The sequence below is a fragment of the Scedosporium apiospermum genome (assembly GCF_000732125.1).
Source record: "Scedosporium apiospermum strain IHEM 14462 chromosome Unknown SEQ_SAPIO_0109, whole genome shotgun sequence".
Lineage (NCBI taxonomy): Eukaryota > Fungi > Ascomycota > Sordariomycetes > Microascales > Microascaceae > Scedosporium > Scedosporium apiospermum.
The window spans coordinates 163,139-180,132 of NW_015971810.1; the positions used below are offsets into that span (position 1 = coordinate 163,139).

Sequence of the window (16,994 nt, forward strand, 5' to 3'; positions counted from 1 at the left end):
CCGCTAGTTCTTCTGAGCGGTAGTCATTCTCAGTGTGACTTGGAGATATCCTTGGGCGTGGCTTTAAGCCTTTGCTGAGATGGCCGATTCATTCGTCTTTCACAGGATACTAGGCCGGTGGGAGAAGGGGGAAGAATTGGGGGAGAGGGGCTGAAGCGGGATCTACCATGCAATGGCGAGTTAGAACGGACGATGCACGTCAATTACATTAACCAGACACTTTTACGATAGCCTTATCGTAATACAGGCAACACGAAACACTTGGGCAGCAGCGCGTCGTGCACCAAAGGAACCCTGTGGGAGTGTCTTGGCCAAGCTCGGAGTTTGGTGGCAGCCTCGTATTCGCTTAACCGCTGATACTATTAAGACGTCGTCGCCCACCAAGATGCTGGCATTCTGGAGGCAACTACGCAAGGCACCAGGGCTCCTACAATAGTACGGTTTGAAATCCTCAGAAGGTCCATGAAAGTATATACCCTTCCTTAGACTTTCGCGTCCTGCCTCTGGTCGTCTCGAGGGAAGAGTCCTGCGTCGAGTTCGTTGAGAAGCGATGGGTGGCCTCGGTATCCCATGGACGAAGACATGGTACAGTCGGATCGCATCCGAGTACACCTCACAAGACATATTCGCAACAATTTCAGGTCATCACTCTCTTCGAGGTACCCTAAGAAACTCGACATTTTCATCAATGGGATTTGGTCGGAATTGAGGAAATACTTGGTAATCAGCGTGGGAACATGTACTGGTTATTTCGCCAATGTGGCGTGGGTTCCAAGAAGTTTGTCGATGACACTGCAGTCTCAATTTGAGCGGTTACAACTATACAGATCTCGTTACGATAAACTCCAATGCCTTGCCCGGCTAATCTTGGCTCCTTAGGTGAGGTTGTTATATTGGCCCTACACATCATGACATTGGCACCGCTGCTGTCTGGTCAAATCACCACTCTCGGGGTAGTCCAGCCCATCTGGGAAGTGCCCCCATAACCTGCTCCGTTGAATCTAATCCAATCACTAAAGCATACGTTGCATGCTCGCTCTGCATGTCTAGTCATGCAGATCACGCTGAACCAATAGCTAGGCACAGCCCCACGGGTCGGATACCTCGTAAGGTGGGATTGCGTGCTTCGAGGCAAATGGCTACAAGAACCTGACGACTCCCGATGGAGTCCTTATCCTGAGCGAAATGCTCCGACTCCCTTGGAATACATCCTCGTCGCACTTCATACCGACGCCGAACGGAAATCGGCCCCCTCCCGCCATGGGTTCCGGTTCGGTGTGTGCGGAATGTGGCAAGTTTTTCAAGAAAGACAACGTGATTAAACGTGTTACCGATCCATTATCAGAACGCCAGTACCCCTTGGAGACAGCTGCTGAGTTTCAGCGGCTGGTAAAGGAAGTCAGGATGTCTGTCGCTACTTGCAACTTTTGTGATTTGGTTTCAGAGCTGGTCAATAACCATGCTACTCCTGAAGAAGTTGTATCAATCAGACACATCATCGAAGAGACTCTTGTGAGAAGCGCATTCAAGGTTCGCTTGGAATTCGTTGGCAGAGACGGAAATGAGCTGGGCTCAGATACGGTTGGTATATGGGGAACCTCTGGTAAGTGTGTACCACGGTTATACTTCTGCGACTGTGTTGACGAGAAGGAATCTTGCTATTGAGCTTAGTTCCGAGAGAGGAGCAACCGTACCTCGAGGTGCTCTACAAACTAAGGGCTATGGAAGCAGAACCCCCGCCCCCCTCATGCAGAGATCGGATATATGACATGACCAAGTGTTGTCTTCGCCGTTGTCAGGAGACCAACTCGAAATGTAACGAAGACGTCGACGATTCCTGGGTCCCGAGCCGACTTATTTTTGTCGGATCAGCAGACGGACTGTTCCAGCCAAAGCTTGTTTTGACACGCGACCTATATTCCAACACACCAATACAGTACCTGGCTTTAAGCCACAGATGGGGGACATCTTCTTTCCTTACTCTTGATTCCGGAAATGAAGAGCGTTTTCGGAAGCATATACCCCTCAGAGAGCTTCGGCAAACATTTCAGGACGCAATCAAGATTGCGCAGGAGCTGAGAGTTCCATACGTGTGGATCGACTCGCTCTGCATCATCCAAGACTCCGAACAGGACTGGAGAGCGGAATCCAAGACAATGCACCTAGTTTATCGCAATGCTTTCTGCACTCTCGCAGCGGCTGAAGCTGGTAAGCTCGAGAATGGTTTCATCGACATCGCTAAACCGGTTGTGAAGACAGAGTTCCTATTACTACTTGAGCTACAGGGAAAGGTTGAGGAGTTCATGGTCATTTACGATTCAGCTAGGTTTCTCCTGTCTAGAATCCCCAAGTGGCCGTTGATGAACCGCGGCTGGGTCCTCCAGGAGAGCCTCCTGTCTCGGCGTACCATGTACTTTGGAACCCCTCTCATTTGGGAGTGCCGAGAGGGCCTTTCCAGCAGCCGTCAAGGTTACCATGTCGAATACCAGTACCCCCTAGTTCCACAGAGAAAGATCTGGCCAAATCTCCTCGTCGGTCAAGAGAACGTCCATGGGTGCTGGAGACGGGCGGTTCGTCAATATTCCCGGTGCGCCCTCACAAAACCAGACGACAAACTTGTGGCAATGTCAGGAATAGCGAGGACGATCAAGTCAGGTATGCAGTCAGAATATTTTGCTGGTCTGTGGAGGGAATACATCGCCGAAGACCTACTCTGGACTGTAGGGGAAGTGGCGGATGGACCCCAACGGTGGCAACCCGACATGTTGCTAACTATCGAGGTATGTACGTTTTATGAGGAGGCCCTTGTGCTTCATGCTAATGAATAAAGCTCCATCATGGTCTTGGGCCTCTGTCGAGGGGCCCATCGACTATAGGATTCCCGTTGTCTCTGATCAAGTGTGCCCATTAGTATCTGTGCTACCATCTGTAAAAGCACGAGACGGCGATGTATTTGGGCAAATCATAGAAGCCTCCCTTCTGGTAACGGCCAAGGTTTTCAGTCTCGGCTTATACAGCTTATTACGGCACAACGTCTGGGTGTCTGCGTCCAGAAAGCCTAATCGAGGCTGGGTAGTGTTCGACGGTGATATCGATGGAGACGCCGACCTTTACCTACTGCCAACTATCCTATGTAGTCAAGGCGCATACTGCATTATCATGGAACGCGGTGGGACCTGGGAGGGAATGCCGTCTTACCGACGAGTGGGGTTTGCGCGAGTTAGTGAGAGTCGTGGGGGTTTTGGCAACTCATCTTGGATTGTCCCCGATTGGTTTCGTTATTGGGTGCAAACTGAAGATGTCCAGAGATTTAGACTTGTCTAATTATTCCCATTTTACATGGGGTAGGTTAAGATTGGAGAGGAGCAGGGACTAGCAGACAAATGGTGCAGAGTATCACACGTGAAGGATCATATCCCGTAACGAGAGTGCTATGAGCCTGGATTGGTCTCCGTTTGTATTCGAGTTCTGGTCCCCCCCTGTTACGTAGGGCGGATTTACGTCCTGGTATGAGATAAATTTGGCAATTTAAGGAGATGCCAGAGCTCTTTCACGAAAGCTGAGTTCGGCCTCATCCAGCCTAAGCAAAGACTGAAAATATCACGTGAGTCTGGGATAATGACAATCTCGCGGAAAACGGTGAGTCGAGGATGAAATAAGAACGGACTTAAGAAGCCGCTGGGATTATGCCGAGGCATGTATCCCAGCAGATAGTAGGTGCACGCGGATTTCCCCAGACTCGGATCTAGGACAAGCTTGATTTGTTATCTGCAGGCAATGACTTTTCGATTGAGAAGCGGCAACTATTTGTTTCTCCACAATTTTACTTCGTTTCCACCACCACAAGATGGCTACAAAGCTATACCAAACCCCCTCAATAGCGACGTCCGTCCGGGATAAAATCGTGTTCTATGGCCTGCTTCCTGTCTTTAGTATGCGTGTTCAAACCCATCTCATCAAGAAGCAATACGACCGGATAGAGCGGATAGCCAACTAACTTCATCTGCCACGCATTTTAGTCTTGCGATTGCTTGCCGCATTCTCATTCAGGAGGAATACATCGCTCCATTGGCGCCAGAGGCTAGCGCTCGCCTTCATCAAGGCCCAGAGAGCCGTCTTCCCCGCCGGGCTGCGTCGCCGGAATCTCCGGCGTGTCCTAACCGGAGCCGGGATCAAAGGATACGCCGCCAAAAACGGACTCTCCCTTGAAGTCGTCACGCTCGAGGATTCCAGCACTGTTTTCAAGGCCGACGTAAATGTCCCTCCACCAACGCTTCACTTTGTCGGCCCTCCTTCGGCATCGGCGACGGGCCCGACGCTTCTGTATTTTCACGGAGGTGGCTACGTCAACCCGATGAGGGCGTTTGGTCATGTGCCCTTCGCATTGGCCTGTGCGGGGGCTTGCAAGGCGCGGGAAATTGTATTCCTAGAGTACGCGCTCGCTCCAGAGTATCAGTACCCAGCCCAGGTAGTCCAAGCTGTCGCCGCCTTCCGGTACCTTCTAGAGACCCGCTCCGTGAAGGTTGAGAATATCATGGTTGCCGGGGACAGCGCGGGCGGCAACCTCGTCGGCTCGCTGCTCGCACATTTGGTGTCGCCATCCCCTTATGCTCCGCCAGTAGATCTTGCAGGTAGCCGGCTGAAAGCGGCGGTGTTTGTGTGCCCTTGGACCATGATGGATGTTAACCAGGAGACTTTCGTGACGAACGACGGCAAAGACTACCTAGACAAGACACAAGCCTTGCAGTTCAAGCACGAGTGGAACCCCAACGAGAAGGAAGTATGGGCAAATCTATACGATGCACCGGATGCAAACAAAGTTTGGAACCAAGTGTTTGGGCGGGGTTCATCACAGGGCGTGGTGAGAAAGGCACTAGTGACGACGGGGAAGGCCGAGGTCATGCTGGATAGCTGCACGGCCTTTGCACGGGATCACGTCCACGCCGAGACTGTTGTTGCCAGTCCGAGCACTGATTTAAGCGTGTTGGATGGGAAAGATTTTGTTTTGGTGGAGTGCGAGGACGAGGTGCATGTTCAGCCGGCGCTTGATGCTGCTATTGGGTACAAGGAAGGGATCATGATGCGTTCGATCGTGAGGTGGCTTGAGGGCGTGTAATGGATTACCCTACAAGCTACAAGACCAGTCGCCCATTGGAGTAAATTTTAGATTTTAGTGAGCGAGCCATGACGTTGCAGAATGGGTAAAGAAAGAGTTGAACTTCATTGAACGACTGAATAATTGCTCAAGCTAAGCTTTCGCGCGAGACTGAGTGTATCCTCCCAATTACCGCCTTGGCTCAGATCATACATCCTGGACACACAACGGCCCCCCGCCAAATAAGTTACATCTCATCCAAACGATGCTGTGCTTCCCGTTTGGCCTCCTCTGAAACCCTCGGGTTGTGGGTCGCACCCTTTAATCCTCGGGCGCTTTACCGCATGGTTAGTTCATTTCCCCGGGCAGGGGACGCCCAAGAAGAGGAAACTTGGATGGGGTGGCACCTACACATGCTCCGGATCCTTGGCCGGGTGGGGCTTGGCCGGGTGGGGCTTGCCCGAAGGGGCGCTAGGAGAGGTGTCAATCTCCTCACCAAACTCGTTTTTGAGGGCCTCGCGAGCGTGTTGCTTGGCCTCTTCGGAAACGTGGGGATTGTGGATGGCGGCCTTCAGGCCTCGCTCTCGGTTCGATCGGTCTTCCATATTTGGCGTATTGTTTATTCGGCGTTGTAGAATGGTTAAGAATGTAGAGTTGAATCGCTGGCTTTTTCCGGGCAATGGAAAATGCCCGCCTTTTTATACGTCACTGAAACCCAACTACTTCATCATGAGCCCAATCTTCACTTGAAGGCTCACCACCCTCGTGCTCATTGTGTGGAGGAAATGACCTAGACGAATTCTGTCGTCATAGCATGTAAACTGTGGTTCCGTCTGACGCCAACTGCTCCTCATCTGTCGATGAAACTTCGGTCCTAACGCCGCCTGGCATAATCCACAAACTTTATATGGTGCGAGGTATCGTTCATTTCCCGCTCCTTTGGAGCTCCGAGTCTTATTGATTTCCTTCTCTTTCGTTTTCGGTGTCTGCCTCAGAATCGCGACAAGGACGGAACCCATCATCGGGCGCCATTTCTTGATTGTCTTGGTCTTTTGTTACCCATTCTTCCCTGCAGATTCCCCCTCGTTCGATAAGCTTCGGCTGCAGCCTCTCTGACAAGAGATCTATTTTCCGCTTCTCTGCTCTCGACGTCAGTTTCCCCAAATTTGATAAAACAATCTTCACTAATAATAACGGAGTCCGCAGTCTCTGCGAGCGGCCGCGGTCATTATCCTCCCACCACGCCCCGTTCAATGGGAGGAGCTGGTTGACGTCAGCACCGCCTTCGACCATCTCCTCGACCAAGTCACACCATGCCTGCGCGCCGGGTAACCCAAGATTCCATAGCTCACTCGGAACGTGACTCATTACAACGGCCCAGGGTGACATGTCCGACCCGAACGTGTAATTGGGGTCCGCGCCGTGTCTCAAGGCCAATTGCAGTATTTGTAGCTGAGAAGCCCAGCGTTCTTCATGGTGGTAAAAAGATTGAAACCTAAGCGTAGCCCAGCTGTTAACGACATAGGAGAGAACCGCCTGGAAAGTTCGGGAGAGCTTCGGGTCTTCGGCCGGGTTAGGGGGCATGTTTACCAGCCGGTTGAACATGCTTTTGATGTAGTGGCTCAGACCAGCATCACATGATAGAGCCAGTAGGATGTCTGCGTGACGGTACCATGGATTTCCAAGGTATGGGGTCGTATACTCCTCATTGTCTGGTCGATCGAGAGGACGTAACCGGGGTATGGGGGCCAATCTGTTTCGAATCATGCGTATTGGAGCCATTCCCGTAATAGTATTTTTATGTTCACCTACAGCCACATCGAACTGCTTGAGAAGGTCAAGAATGATCTCTCCTGGCCCATTTCTATGCTCGAACTCGAACAATTGGTAAAACATTTGGATTATCTCGATCTCGACCGATCCTAGAAATAAAAGCCCACCAATGGACATCTTTGTTGGTGAGGGCATTTTTAGATATCTTAAGCTCGCTGCAGCTAGGGTGAGGGATGGCTCAGGGTGTCGTTGGCTTTGCGCAATAAGAACCTCTTCGACACCAGGGGTGTATAAGAAGTCAACGACTGACTTGTGGAGGAAACAAACCTCCGCAGTCAACCATTCTACCCCGAATGGAAATTCCGGCGTTGCTTTGCCAAGCAGATCAGCGGCCCTAGGTAGATGAGTTTCAAAACCTGATTCACTCTTTCTCCTAACACCCGTAATACGGGACCCTGATCGAGGTATGCAGTTTACTTCAACCAGGCCACAACATGAATTCGCTATGAGCTGTACCATCTGTCTGCATCTGACCAGTCCATCTTGTATATCGAAGGGGCAAAACCCGGCATCAAGAGCCGCCTCCACCCCGTCAGTTGCGAAGCTTAAGCGGATGAGGGTCATGGGCTCGAAATTTCCGCCATGGATATATCGGCAAAGAGTTCTGAGGATAATGGCTGAATATTCCTGGTATCTAGGATGGACTTTCGCTAGCATATGCCGGTATAGATCATTGAGATCCGGCGGTAGTTCCCGTAACCTTTGGGCCAGTATATCGAGACTATCCAGTTTTTGAAGCCCGGAAAGCAGACTTTTGGTAGCGAATGCCACCCATTGGAATACTCCCGATGCCTTTTCCATGATTTCGTCGATCAGGTTGGAGATGTCGCTGGAATTTATTCTCGACGACTCTATGGACCGGCCAGGGCCTTGCGGGAATAAATGCCCCTCAACATATCGCCTAATGTCTTTCTGAGTGAAGTTGTGCAACTGAAACCGCGGAAAGCCGTCAAAAATATCGTAGCATTCAGGTGTTGGTCGGCTTGAAACCATCAGTTTGACGCGGTGCGAGACTACCAATGTTAAAAGCCTTCCAAACTCTTCATGGTCACCCTCGAATTCGTCCACGCCATCAATGAACAGACATATCTTCATCGGGACGACTTCTTGTTTCATCAGGTTCGAAAATGCTGTCTTGAGTTCGTCCAGCGTTGGCTCTCCGTCCAGTGTTCGTCCTCGAGAGAGCAACCGGCAGTGCATTGGAAATACGACGGGGATGAGCTCAGGATGCTTCTCGAGCGCGTCGTATAGAATGGATCGCAGAAGGCCAGCCTGCGATTTCTGAAGGGTGTTTCCGGCGTTCCAGAAATAGAATGTGGCTGTGAGCATGGTGTACTCGGAGCGCCAATCTTCTAAGAGCCTAGCTGTTGTAGGATGTTTCGAGATAAATTTCATGAGCGTCGATTTTCCCGATCCGGCCTTTCCGCACATCCATAGACAACCGCCCTCGGTCCTCAGCCACTTACGAAATCCGGTGGCGTCGTCCTTGTCATCAAAAATCCAGCTAAATGTTTCTTCGTACGGATCCATAACCCTGTCTCTTCGAGCGTGAATGTCTCTGAACCATAAAAAGTCCACGATATCAGCCTGAAGTTTTCGAAGGTCCGCAACGCTATCTTGTGTAAACACGCTCGATAGGTCATTGCATCCAACGGCTCGTCTGGGGAGAGACTCTTCCGACATCCACGTCTGCTGCAAAGTTGCGATGGCAGCCACGGTTTCCTCGAGTCTTTCTTGGATCCCCCTACCTTGCTCCTCGATAGCGCCTTCCAGGTCTTTTATGCCCGTGGTGAAGTAATTTCGATTATCGAGAATCCCTTCGGCAATGGCCTTGGCGCTCTTGCCAAGAGACTCGAACCTACCATCGCTTCGAGCGCTGGCGAGTTGGTGTTGGAGTTTGAGCGTGACTAGAATATGCAAAACAAGGTCCTTGCGGAGAGAGTCTAGTTTATTTTCTATGCGATCAATGTTCGACTTGGTCGAGATGGTAACCAAGGCTGATCTGAAACCCTCGTACACCTTGTTTTTCCCGACTCTTCTCTTCGATTCGTTGATGAGCTGCAAGAGCTCTTCTGCCAGCTGCTTAGCTTCACCGGCACGATCGCAAAGTTTCTGCAGTGCGTGAGTACATCATTTTTTTTCTCCCCTTTCCCAAGTAAAACCGATACTCACAGACTCGGCCTCGGCAAGGCTGCGGGTATTAGGACCAAGTTGCAGCGCATTCTGCAGACGCTCAGTATAGTCCCGTAGCTCCGTAGCTGCCCATTCCAAATCAATAGTCCGGTTGGTAGAACCGTGTTTAAACAACTCAGTACCCGTTGTAACCAGCTTTGCCGAGAAATCAATGACCTGGAGCGCCGCGGTCGCCACGGCCAGTGCCGAAAAAGGGTCCATGGTGCTCGATTGTCGTTAATGGTTATGTCTCGAGTTGAGCGTTCTACGAAGGTGTGAGGGGAAGATGAAGGGTTGACTTCCCTTTCGTGACGATATTGGGCTGCGACTCTCAATCCGCCTGAGAGAGTGCCTTGTTCTGCGAGGTGTCATGGCGGGATGTTATTGGTTGTGTCTGCAGTTGACTTTTCATGCTCAGCCATGAACGCCTGTTTTTAAGATCCAATGACCTCCTTTGCAGCAAGCCACCCTCTGCATCATGACCTGATGCCTACTTTTTCTCAATCTTCCTCTTTTTCCCCTGCTCCACGGAGACAGGCGCTTTTGTAGATGTCAAATGGTGTGCATTGTGTACATGGTGTCCACGCCAGCAAAGGATCAAAGGCTTTATGTAGTCGCATGGATGTGGGACATTATCCGGTCTCTTGGTGCGTACATTGTGCTATTTCTAGAAGACATCCCTAGTGGCTCTTTATGCAATACGGAGTAACCTCGCATCTTTCGGTGCAAAAGGCAGGACCTCCTTTCAATCTCGTGGTGAAGGTGGGAAACACGAGTCCAGTTACTGACTTGGGGTAGGAAAAGCCACACAGGGACATGCACATGGCCCAAGAATGGGGGGGAAAATAAAAAAATAAAAAACAACGCCCGGCAGGAAAGTATGTTGCTTCGTAGTGAGTTTGTTCCTGCCGAGCCTAGAATCGACTCAAGAGGCCTACTTCTTCTGGTTTACTGTGAAATCCGAGGCAGGAGACGAAGTGTGTTGTTAAGGGCGTCGCGGGAGGAGCAGGAGAACAGGCTCAGCTATCCCAGGTCAGAATATAATCACGGCGTGATAGGCAACGTGGGCCTCTACAAGGAAGGCGCCTCAACCTTGGGCAAGCATGGGTTTGTTGATCGCCGCACTACGAGTCGTTGACGAGATTAACCTAGAGACGATACGAGGGAAGTTAAGTGATCGAAGGGTCGTGAATACGAGGAGTGTCCACTGCTCCAGATCGTAGGCTGCGTCCAGTCATCGAGAAAAATATGTTGAACAACCTGAAACATAATTAAGCTCCTGGTAATTCCGTCGGCAGCAACTTTCCCCGCTGGCCTGGGAATCTTAGGACGGATACCGAACCCGCCAGGTGAACACATGGCATGCACACTCTTGCATGGGGAAAGGTATCAACCTAAATAGACACACTACACAGCAGAATGTGAAACGAAAGACTACCTATGTTTCCCACGCGTGTCCTTCCAGTCGAGTGGTTGGTGATGAGCGCAAGGATACGGTCGCATTCTGAAACGGACCCCTCTGCAGGTCCCTCGCTCCCGGCCAAGGAACCTGGCCCGAGCGGGAGGAGATCGTCGCACATCAACTAGATCACGCCAATTAACATTGCATCTGGCAGATTGTGGGGTGTGAACTTGGAAACGGGACAGTGGTTCCGTCGAAAGAGTGTTTGAACTAACGCTGAATGAGTGAGGCTGTGGGTTTGGTTGTTTCCTATTCATGGGCGAGGGTGGGTGTGCGGGCCAGCGCATTCAAGTCCGTTCGTTTATTTAAACCCCGCTGAAATGTTCAATAAATTTTTGGCCTCCTTTATAGTGAGCGACTGGACTTGTTGTTCAACTAGACTGCAGAACTACCTGTTGAAAAGCCATTGGGGGTATTCCGTGGTCTCGAAGAAGCAGACGGGCTGGATATGTATCGAGTTTAATCATGAGCCTTTTGCGACGACGGAAAAGGGCTTTTGTTCCGAGTATCCGTCAGATTGTTGACGAAATCGAGGACGACCAGGGGAACGACAATAGCCAGGAAGACGAGAATGGGGATGAGGATGAAGATGGCGACGAACATAACAAGGGCCGGGGTAAAGGGAATGGAGGAAGGCCAACGGTCATTCCTCGACCTCCGCCCAGCCCTGGTCCGCCCACTCCTGGCCCGCCGAGCCCTAGGTCATCGTCTCCTCCGCCTCTCCCGTCGCCGCCAGCTCCACCACCGCCACCGACAACACCCGTGCCTGAGACAACAGAGTCATCGTCGACATCGATTTCGACGTCAGCTGTAACTCAAACTTCATCGACACCGGCTTTGCAACCACCTTTGACAACTAATTCCGACCCTTCGCCGTCGTCAACTCTATTGATCAGCTTTGTTCCCCTTTCATCCCAGACATCCCAAACATCCCAAATATCCCAGGAAAGCCTATCATCTAGCTCCACCCTAGAGACTCGATTCGTCGCCTCCAGCGTTTCTGCGACATCTACGTCTGTTTGGGGAGTGACTCCCATCGGAACGACAACCACCGAAGCTACACAATCCTCCGAGCCTTCTCCGGAGATGGTCATGACCATGAAAGGGCTCTCCGCAGGTCAGGTGGTGGGGATATCACTGAGTACTGCCGGTAGGACTCCCTGCATTTACTTGCCTAACGAATCTAACTGACCGACCGGCAGCTGGGTGTGCGTTTATACTCGGAATCCTGCTTTTCTTCATTCGGAAACGACGAAATCGAAACACATATATCGATCTCGAAGCCAAGGACGGTGCGCATTTGCCGTCTCCAGGCCAAACAATCGCTGCATTCCTGCTTAAGATGCTCCCCTGCAAGTCGTCAAAGCCTAGTAGGACACATAGTGACGTTGCCGAGACTGCGGCTGTTCTTCCTCCTACTCTGCCACGAAGAGATATCACTGTCGCCTGGCCTCTTCCGGATACGCCTCTGCCAAGCAAGCCCCCTCCCTTCGAACCGTCACGACTTCCAGATCTTATCAGCCCCTTATCTATGAATCCCCTCCCACACAGGGAGCCCAGCCATCATCAAGGCGGATATCTGCGCAGGCTTTCGAGGATATCTCCATTTTTCTCGAAACGATCCTCTATCAGCCCATCGTCAGACGTGGATGGTGGGTCATATCCCCCTTCTCCGTCAACTGTGGAGAGAGAGACACCTGTTGCTTCTCAGAGGGCAAGCACGTTCTTAGTGGTCACCCCGCTACGTTACCCGAATACGAGAAGAGGGGTCGAGGTGAGGAATGGAGGGTGACGGAGGGTGACACTAAGAACTTGTTGGGTATCACGACGGGATCACACCTTGTATTATATAGTGTTGGTTTTACTTCGTTTAAGTAGATCATACATGGATGTAATTTCCAACGACTTTAACACTCCCAGACTACCCTCGCGAAATACCAGCAGTCCCTTGTAGGGGAAACCGGGGTTCCTAGACGAATCGTGTGCGTCTGTTGTTGTGGGGGAGGGAATCTCTGGGGGTCGCCAGGCTCTGTGGGGGCGGTGTATGTTACACAGTTACACGGCATTTCAAGTAAACTGATTGATGTCCATTCGTAGTTTTAATGTAATGGGCCGCGAAATTCGTGTCCAAAGGACGGTGTTGCGTATCGTACGTTGGGACCACACAAAGTGTAACGTCGATTTCTCTATAAAGGACAGCATTTCCTCCGTAAGCGTGATCTGAGCGGGGTACTGAGTTATTCAATAAGCTTCAGCAAACCGGCGACACGAAGCCGGAGAGAATACGAAGTACATTTCACCCATTAACTACTACCAGACCCACCCATCGAGACAGACATGAGCTCAGCAGATTCATCTTCGCCGCTCGCTGCCGGATCATTCCAACTGCAAGGGGCAGTCAATTGGGACAACCTCACCCAAAAAACAGTATCCTTCTCAGTCGGGGTATTGAGTCGCCTCGCAGCCGCTGGAGTAGATCCATACAGCCTCGTCATCGGCCAAGCGATAGCACAGAAGTTCCCTCTCTCTCGTATCGGTCGACAGAACGTGCAGGCTGCGTTAACTGCCCTACCCAGCCATGGCGGGTATGGAAACCTCCTCTGGTTTGGCTTTGGCATTCAGAGTTTCGCTCGGACTCTGGGGGCTACCGACCAGGGATGCGGTTTGCTGGCTCTTTGCGCCGCGCTCGCGGAATGCTACCATGAAGACTTTGCGGCCGACGTTATGCACAACATAGTTTTACAACATAATCCTCCCGATCAGCTCATGCCCTCGCTCAGCCAGTGGCTAATGATCATTCGCGCCTGTGAGGGGGTTTTTTCGACCACAAAGTTTCCCCTTCTCGCCGAGGGTCTCATGAAACTGGATCTGAGGCCACTGCGCAGCAAAGCTGCCGAGTTAGCGGTTAGTTTTCGAGAATGTCCTCTCCCCGAGAAGCTCGCCGCTGCCATAATCGGCATTGGAAAAGTGGCGTCCGGAAGCCTGCAAGCCATCCGAATTACCGGATGCTCTGTGGTAGGATGGATTGCAGCTGTTGGGGAGTGGCTTTACGGCCTCAGGGTCGTCATTTACAATCAACAGGGAGAGATGGTATATTCGAATTTTCCCTTGAGTGAGGATCCGCAAGTACACATCTCTTTCGGCAGTTCCAATCCTCTTAGCAACGAGGTCGAAGTGGCAAGCAGAACATATGTACTTGATGACTGCGCCCACTTTATTTTTCGGGAGATGGGGGCCATGAGCTGCGCGATCGTTAGCGGCCGCGTTTCCTGGGATTCCTGTTTGAAATCCACCTTTGGAAGCAACTTCGATAAGTTGATGAGAACTCCTATGAACGTCGGAATGGTCTTAGGATCTGCGGCTCGTATCTTTAAGGCAATTGCGCTTGGGGTACCAGTTCTCGATAAAATGACACGTGTGAAATGGTGTTCATATTCTTCCAGGTCCCACGGACATGGCTTCATCCGGACTGTTTTGCAGTGGTTTCCAGAACTTTTGCCCGCTCAACCCGGCATGGAGAAAGCCGTTCGCATGAAAATAGAGGACGCGGAGTCAAAATATGAGGAAAACTTGACGGTCATTCAGGGATTGTGCAATTGTGTCATGTGCCGGGACTGGGGCAAGACGGATACCGGGAGCTTCTGTCTGGTAATTATGTTGGAGACGGTTTTAGTCGTCGCTCAAACGCTTGCGAGTCTTTCCGTCGCAGATGGTTTATGCCCCATGCGCAGCGGACTCGAGGAATTTTACGACAGGCAGCTCAGGAGGCCATTCGAGAGGCAATCAAGGAGACCAAGATCTATCACATTCATCCTCGACTTCTTCGAGCGGGGAATCGGACACGACTATGTTTATCGGTTAACAGATGCCTTGATACTATTCACAGGCCACCTGTATCCAGCCAAGTGGCCAGGAGCCAGTCTAGGAACCACTGCGATGAGCGAAGGTGGAGTTTGTGTGTACTTGGACATTTTGAGGGAATTCACGCTCAACCCAGAGCTTACTGGGCTCGTTCATGTCGTGCCAGGCCGGATTGAAAAGGACCGCAAGACTTTCCGAATCGTTCAGGACAGCCTAGCTTCGCAACACGCCCCGCGACCAACGGCTAATGCATTGCTGGCAAAGCTCAGCCAGATATCCTTGAGGCTTACAGAGACGCCGAAATCCCTCCGGGTTACCTACGTCCTAGCAACAGGCGACCTTGGGACAGGCTGTGCGACTGTTCCCATCTCTCCTGGGTGTCTAGTCTTGTCTGCGCTTAAGGCGAGGGGTCTCGTGAACTGTTCGAGGTCGGCTTCTCGATGTGGTGACCTATCCAAGAGGAACATTCTGGTTGACTGTTCCCAGTACCCGATTATACAAGCACGCGTCGATGGTAAGCCAGTCATGCTCTGCGATGGAAGAGTTGGTGGCGACAACGTGCGGGCTGCAGCGATCCGGACTCGCAAGCCATCATTACCAGAACACTCGCGAACTATTCTAGCTGATGAGGAATGCCTCGATTGCTGCTTCGCCGAAGCCTTGGAGTTAATAGGGTCAGACGAGGTTGGGTTCGACAGCAGCTCCATTTTAATTATCTCCAATTCGGTGTCACAGCTCTATAAAACGACCGAAAGCTATCAGGCGACCGACCAGAGTGGAAAGGAACAGGAATCATGCTCAAGAGGAGCAGTAGACTAGAGGGAACTCGGGAACTCACCACTAAATGGGCAGTTATTTATAGAGCCAAGGGCCAGGGCGTTGAATATCTCAGGTTTGGTAATAGCTCAACGGTTCAATCTTGGGAACAATAAAACCCAATGGGTAGTTTTCCCCAAATAACAGCCAAGGCAGCCATGGATAAACAGGGAAGTGATGGTAGCCACGTATTGGAATGTCGTCAAAGATTGGATGGATGGATGGATTTGCTTAAGGGCTACGACTACATGCTGTTTAGCGCAACGGCCGAGCCAAATGGACGTCGATGACGAGGGTGGACAATGTTTTGCTCACAGCGGGGTTGGAATCGGGACAATACGAAAGACATGTCATTTGTATGAGAGGAGTTTTCGTGGTATTTCTAGCTAGGGACGAATCGTGCAGAAGAACATCTTGCAAGCGAAAGTGCCTCGTGTTTATTACCCGATCCCACGATGCATACTTGTTACGGAAAAAGAAGGACTTGAACCTTTCGTCCTGCAAAATCCAACCTACAAAATCCAGCTGTGATCCCCAGTAGGCTTATCTAACAAGATGGTCAATGAGCAGAAGTTGTCCACCACAGTGATCACTTCGTCTTGATCGTCAATTCATTTCCGCGGTTCGAATCGAAAGGAAGGGGAATCGAAAGATAGCCGTTCTGCGGGTCGCGGACATAGTCGATATATCCGCCAGCCTCCTTGAAGGCATTCTCCCCGATGATCAGCGCGCCCGGCTTCAGATACGGCTCCAGAAGCTTGAGAACCGGAAGATACAGCGTGAATGCACCGTCGAGCATCACCATGTCGATATCGCCGCCGACGCCCGATTTGAGAGTGTCCCGCGCGTCGCCGACCCGCAGCTCGACAAGGTCAGTCAGTCCAGCCGCGGAAATATTTGCCTGGGCCTTTTCGGCCTTGCTGGGCTCGAGTTCCGTGCCGATCAAGCGGCGATCACCGTCACGGTCACCCATGTCTCGCAGGGCCGCGGCCAGGTAGATGGTGGAGATGCCCATGGAGGAGCCGAACTCGACGATGCGCTTGGCTTTGCAGGCACGCGCGGACATGTAGAGGAAGCGTCCGAACTCCGGGGAGACGCTCAGGAAGTTGCCGGCAAGTCCGCTGTAGACTTTGTTTAGATCCTTGGTTTCAGATTCGATGAACTGGCCGATGATATCTTTGTAGTCGGTTTCTTCGCCGTCGGCGCCGCTACTGTAAGCTTCCAGCAATGGCTGATCAGCTGCTTCGGCTTCCTGGTGGAGCTGTTTAAGAAGATCTGCAATGGGGCCACTGCTGAGGGAATCCATTTTGGCGAGGGTACGAGCGCAGAAACGAGACAAGTTGTAAAGAGGGGGATAGATAAAGATGGTGGGAGTGTTGGGTGCGTATTTCTTTGGATGTCGATATTCTGTCGAATTAATCATTTCGTCGTGGGCTATACTCCCCATTTATAGAGACAAACGAACAGGGAAATCCGTAGAAGGCATACGTCCGGCCGTCCCTCTTTTCGGCCGAACCATTGGCAGGAGCCTTCGGTCGTAGTGAGACTGGCTGGGTAGTCCACACCACTTAGCACCGATAGTCCCGCGTCAAGGGCGGTAGGTCCGGGCCGTTCTCGTCTCGTAGTGCTATCATGGAGGAAGCGGGGTTTGATACGAAGGCGGCGCCATCCACGGACAATCGAGCCATCACACACCCCCGACACTTTTCCCTTCCTTCGGTCTCATTGATTGGTAACTTCGTCGCCGGCTTGATG

At 51.5% G+C, this 16,994-nt stretch overlaps 4 protein-coding genes and 1 pseudogene across 4 annotated transcripts; 2 read left to right on the top strand and 3 right to left on the bottom strand.

Moving 5' to 3' along the window:
- Positions 1-1,260: 1,260 nt before the first annotated feature.
- Positions 1,261-5,116, top strand: SAPIO_CDS6957 (uncharacterized protein; the record flags this gene model as incomplete). The annotated part of the gene is made up of 4 exons (XM_016788917.1): positions 1,261-1,603; positions 1,672-2,554; positions 2,632-2,655; positions 4,051-5,116. The coding sequence occupies 4 exons, from the start codon at positions 1,261-1,263 to the stop codon at positions 5,114-5,116; spliced, it is 2,316 nt and encodes a 771-aa protein (XP_016641441.1).
- Positions 5,117-5,342: 226 nt separating this feature from the next.
- On the bottom strand, positions 5,343-5,700 carry SAPIO_CDS6958 (uncharacterized protein; the record flags this gene model as incomplete). Its single annotated transcript, XM_016788918.1, has 2 exons — positions 5,343-5,430; positions 5,507-5,700. 2 exons carry the CDS (start codon positions 5,698-5,700, stop codon positions 5,343-5,345), a joined length of 282 nt encoding a protein of 93 aa, XP_016641442.1.
- A 2,079-nt stretch (positions 5,701-7,779) lies between these two features.
- On the bottom strand, positions 7,780-9,322 carry SAPIO_CDS6959 (uncharacterized protein; the record flags this gene model as incomplete). Its single annotated transcript, XM_016788919.1, has 4 exons — positions 7,780-7,858; positions 7,968-8,292; positions 8,395-9,040; positions 9,101-9,322. 4 exons carry the CDS (start codon positions 9,320-9,322, stop codon positions 7,780-7,782), a joined length of 1,272 nt encoding a protein of 423 aa, XP_016641443.1.
- A 1,705-nt stretch (positions 9,323-11,027) lies between these two features.
- SAPIO_CDS6960 (uncharacterized protein) lies at positions 11,028-15,242 on the top strand (the record flags this gene model as incomplete). Its single annotated transcript, XM_016788920.1, has 5 exons — positions 11,028-11,679; positions 11,765-12,214; positions 12,274-12,336; positions 12,880-13,652; positions 14,043-15,242. 5 exons carry the CDS (start codon positions 11,028-11,030, stop codon positions 15,240-15,242), a joined length of 3,138 nt encoding a protein of 1,045 aa, XP_016641444.1.
- Positions 15,243-15,828: 586 nt separating this feature from the next.
- On the bottom strand, positions 15,829-16,545 carry SAPIO_CDS6961 (annotated as a pseudogene; the record flags this gene model as incomplete).
- Positions 16,546-16,994: the final 449 nt, after the last annotated feature.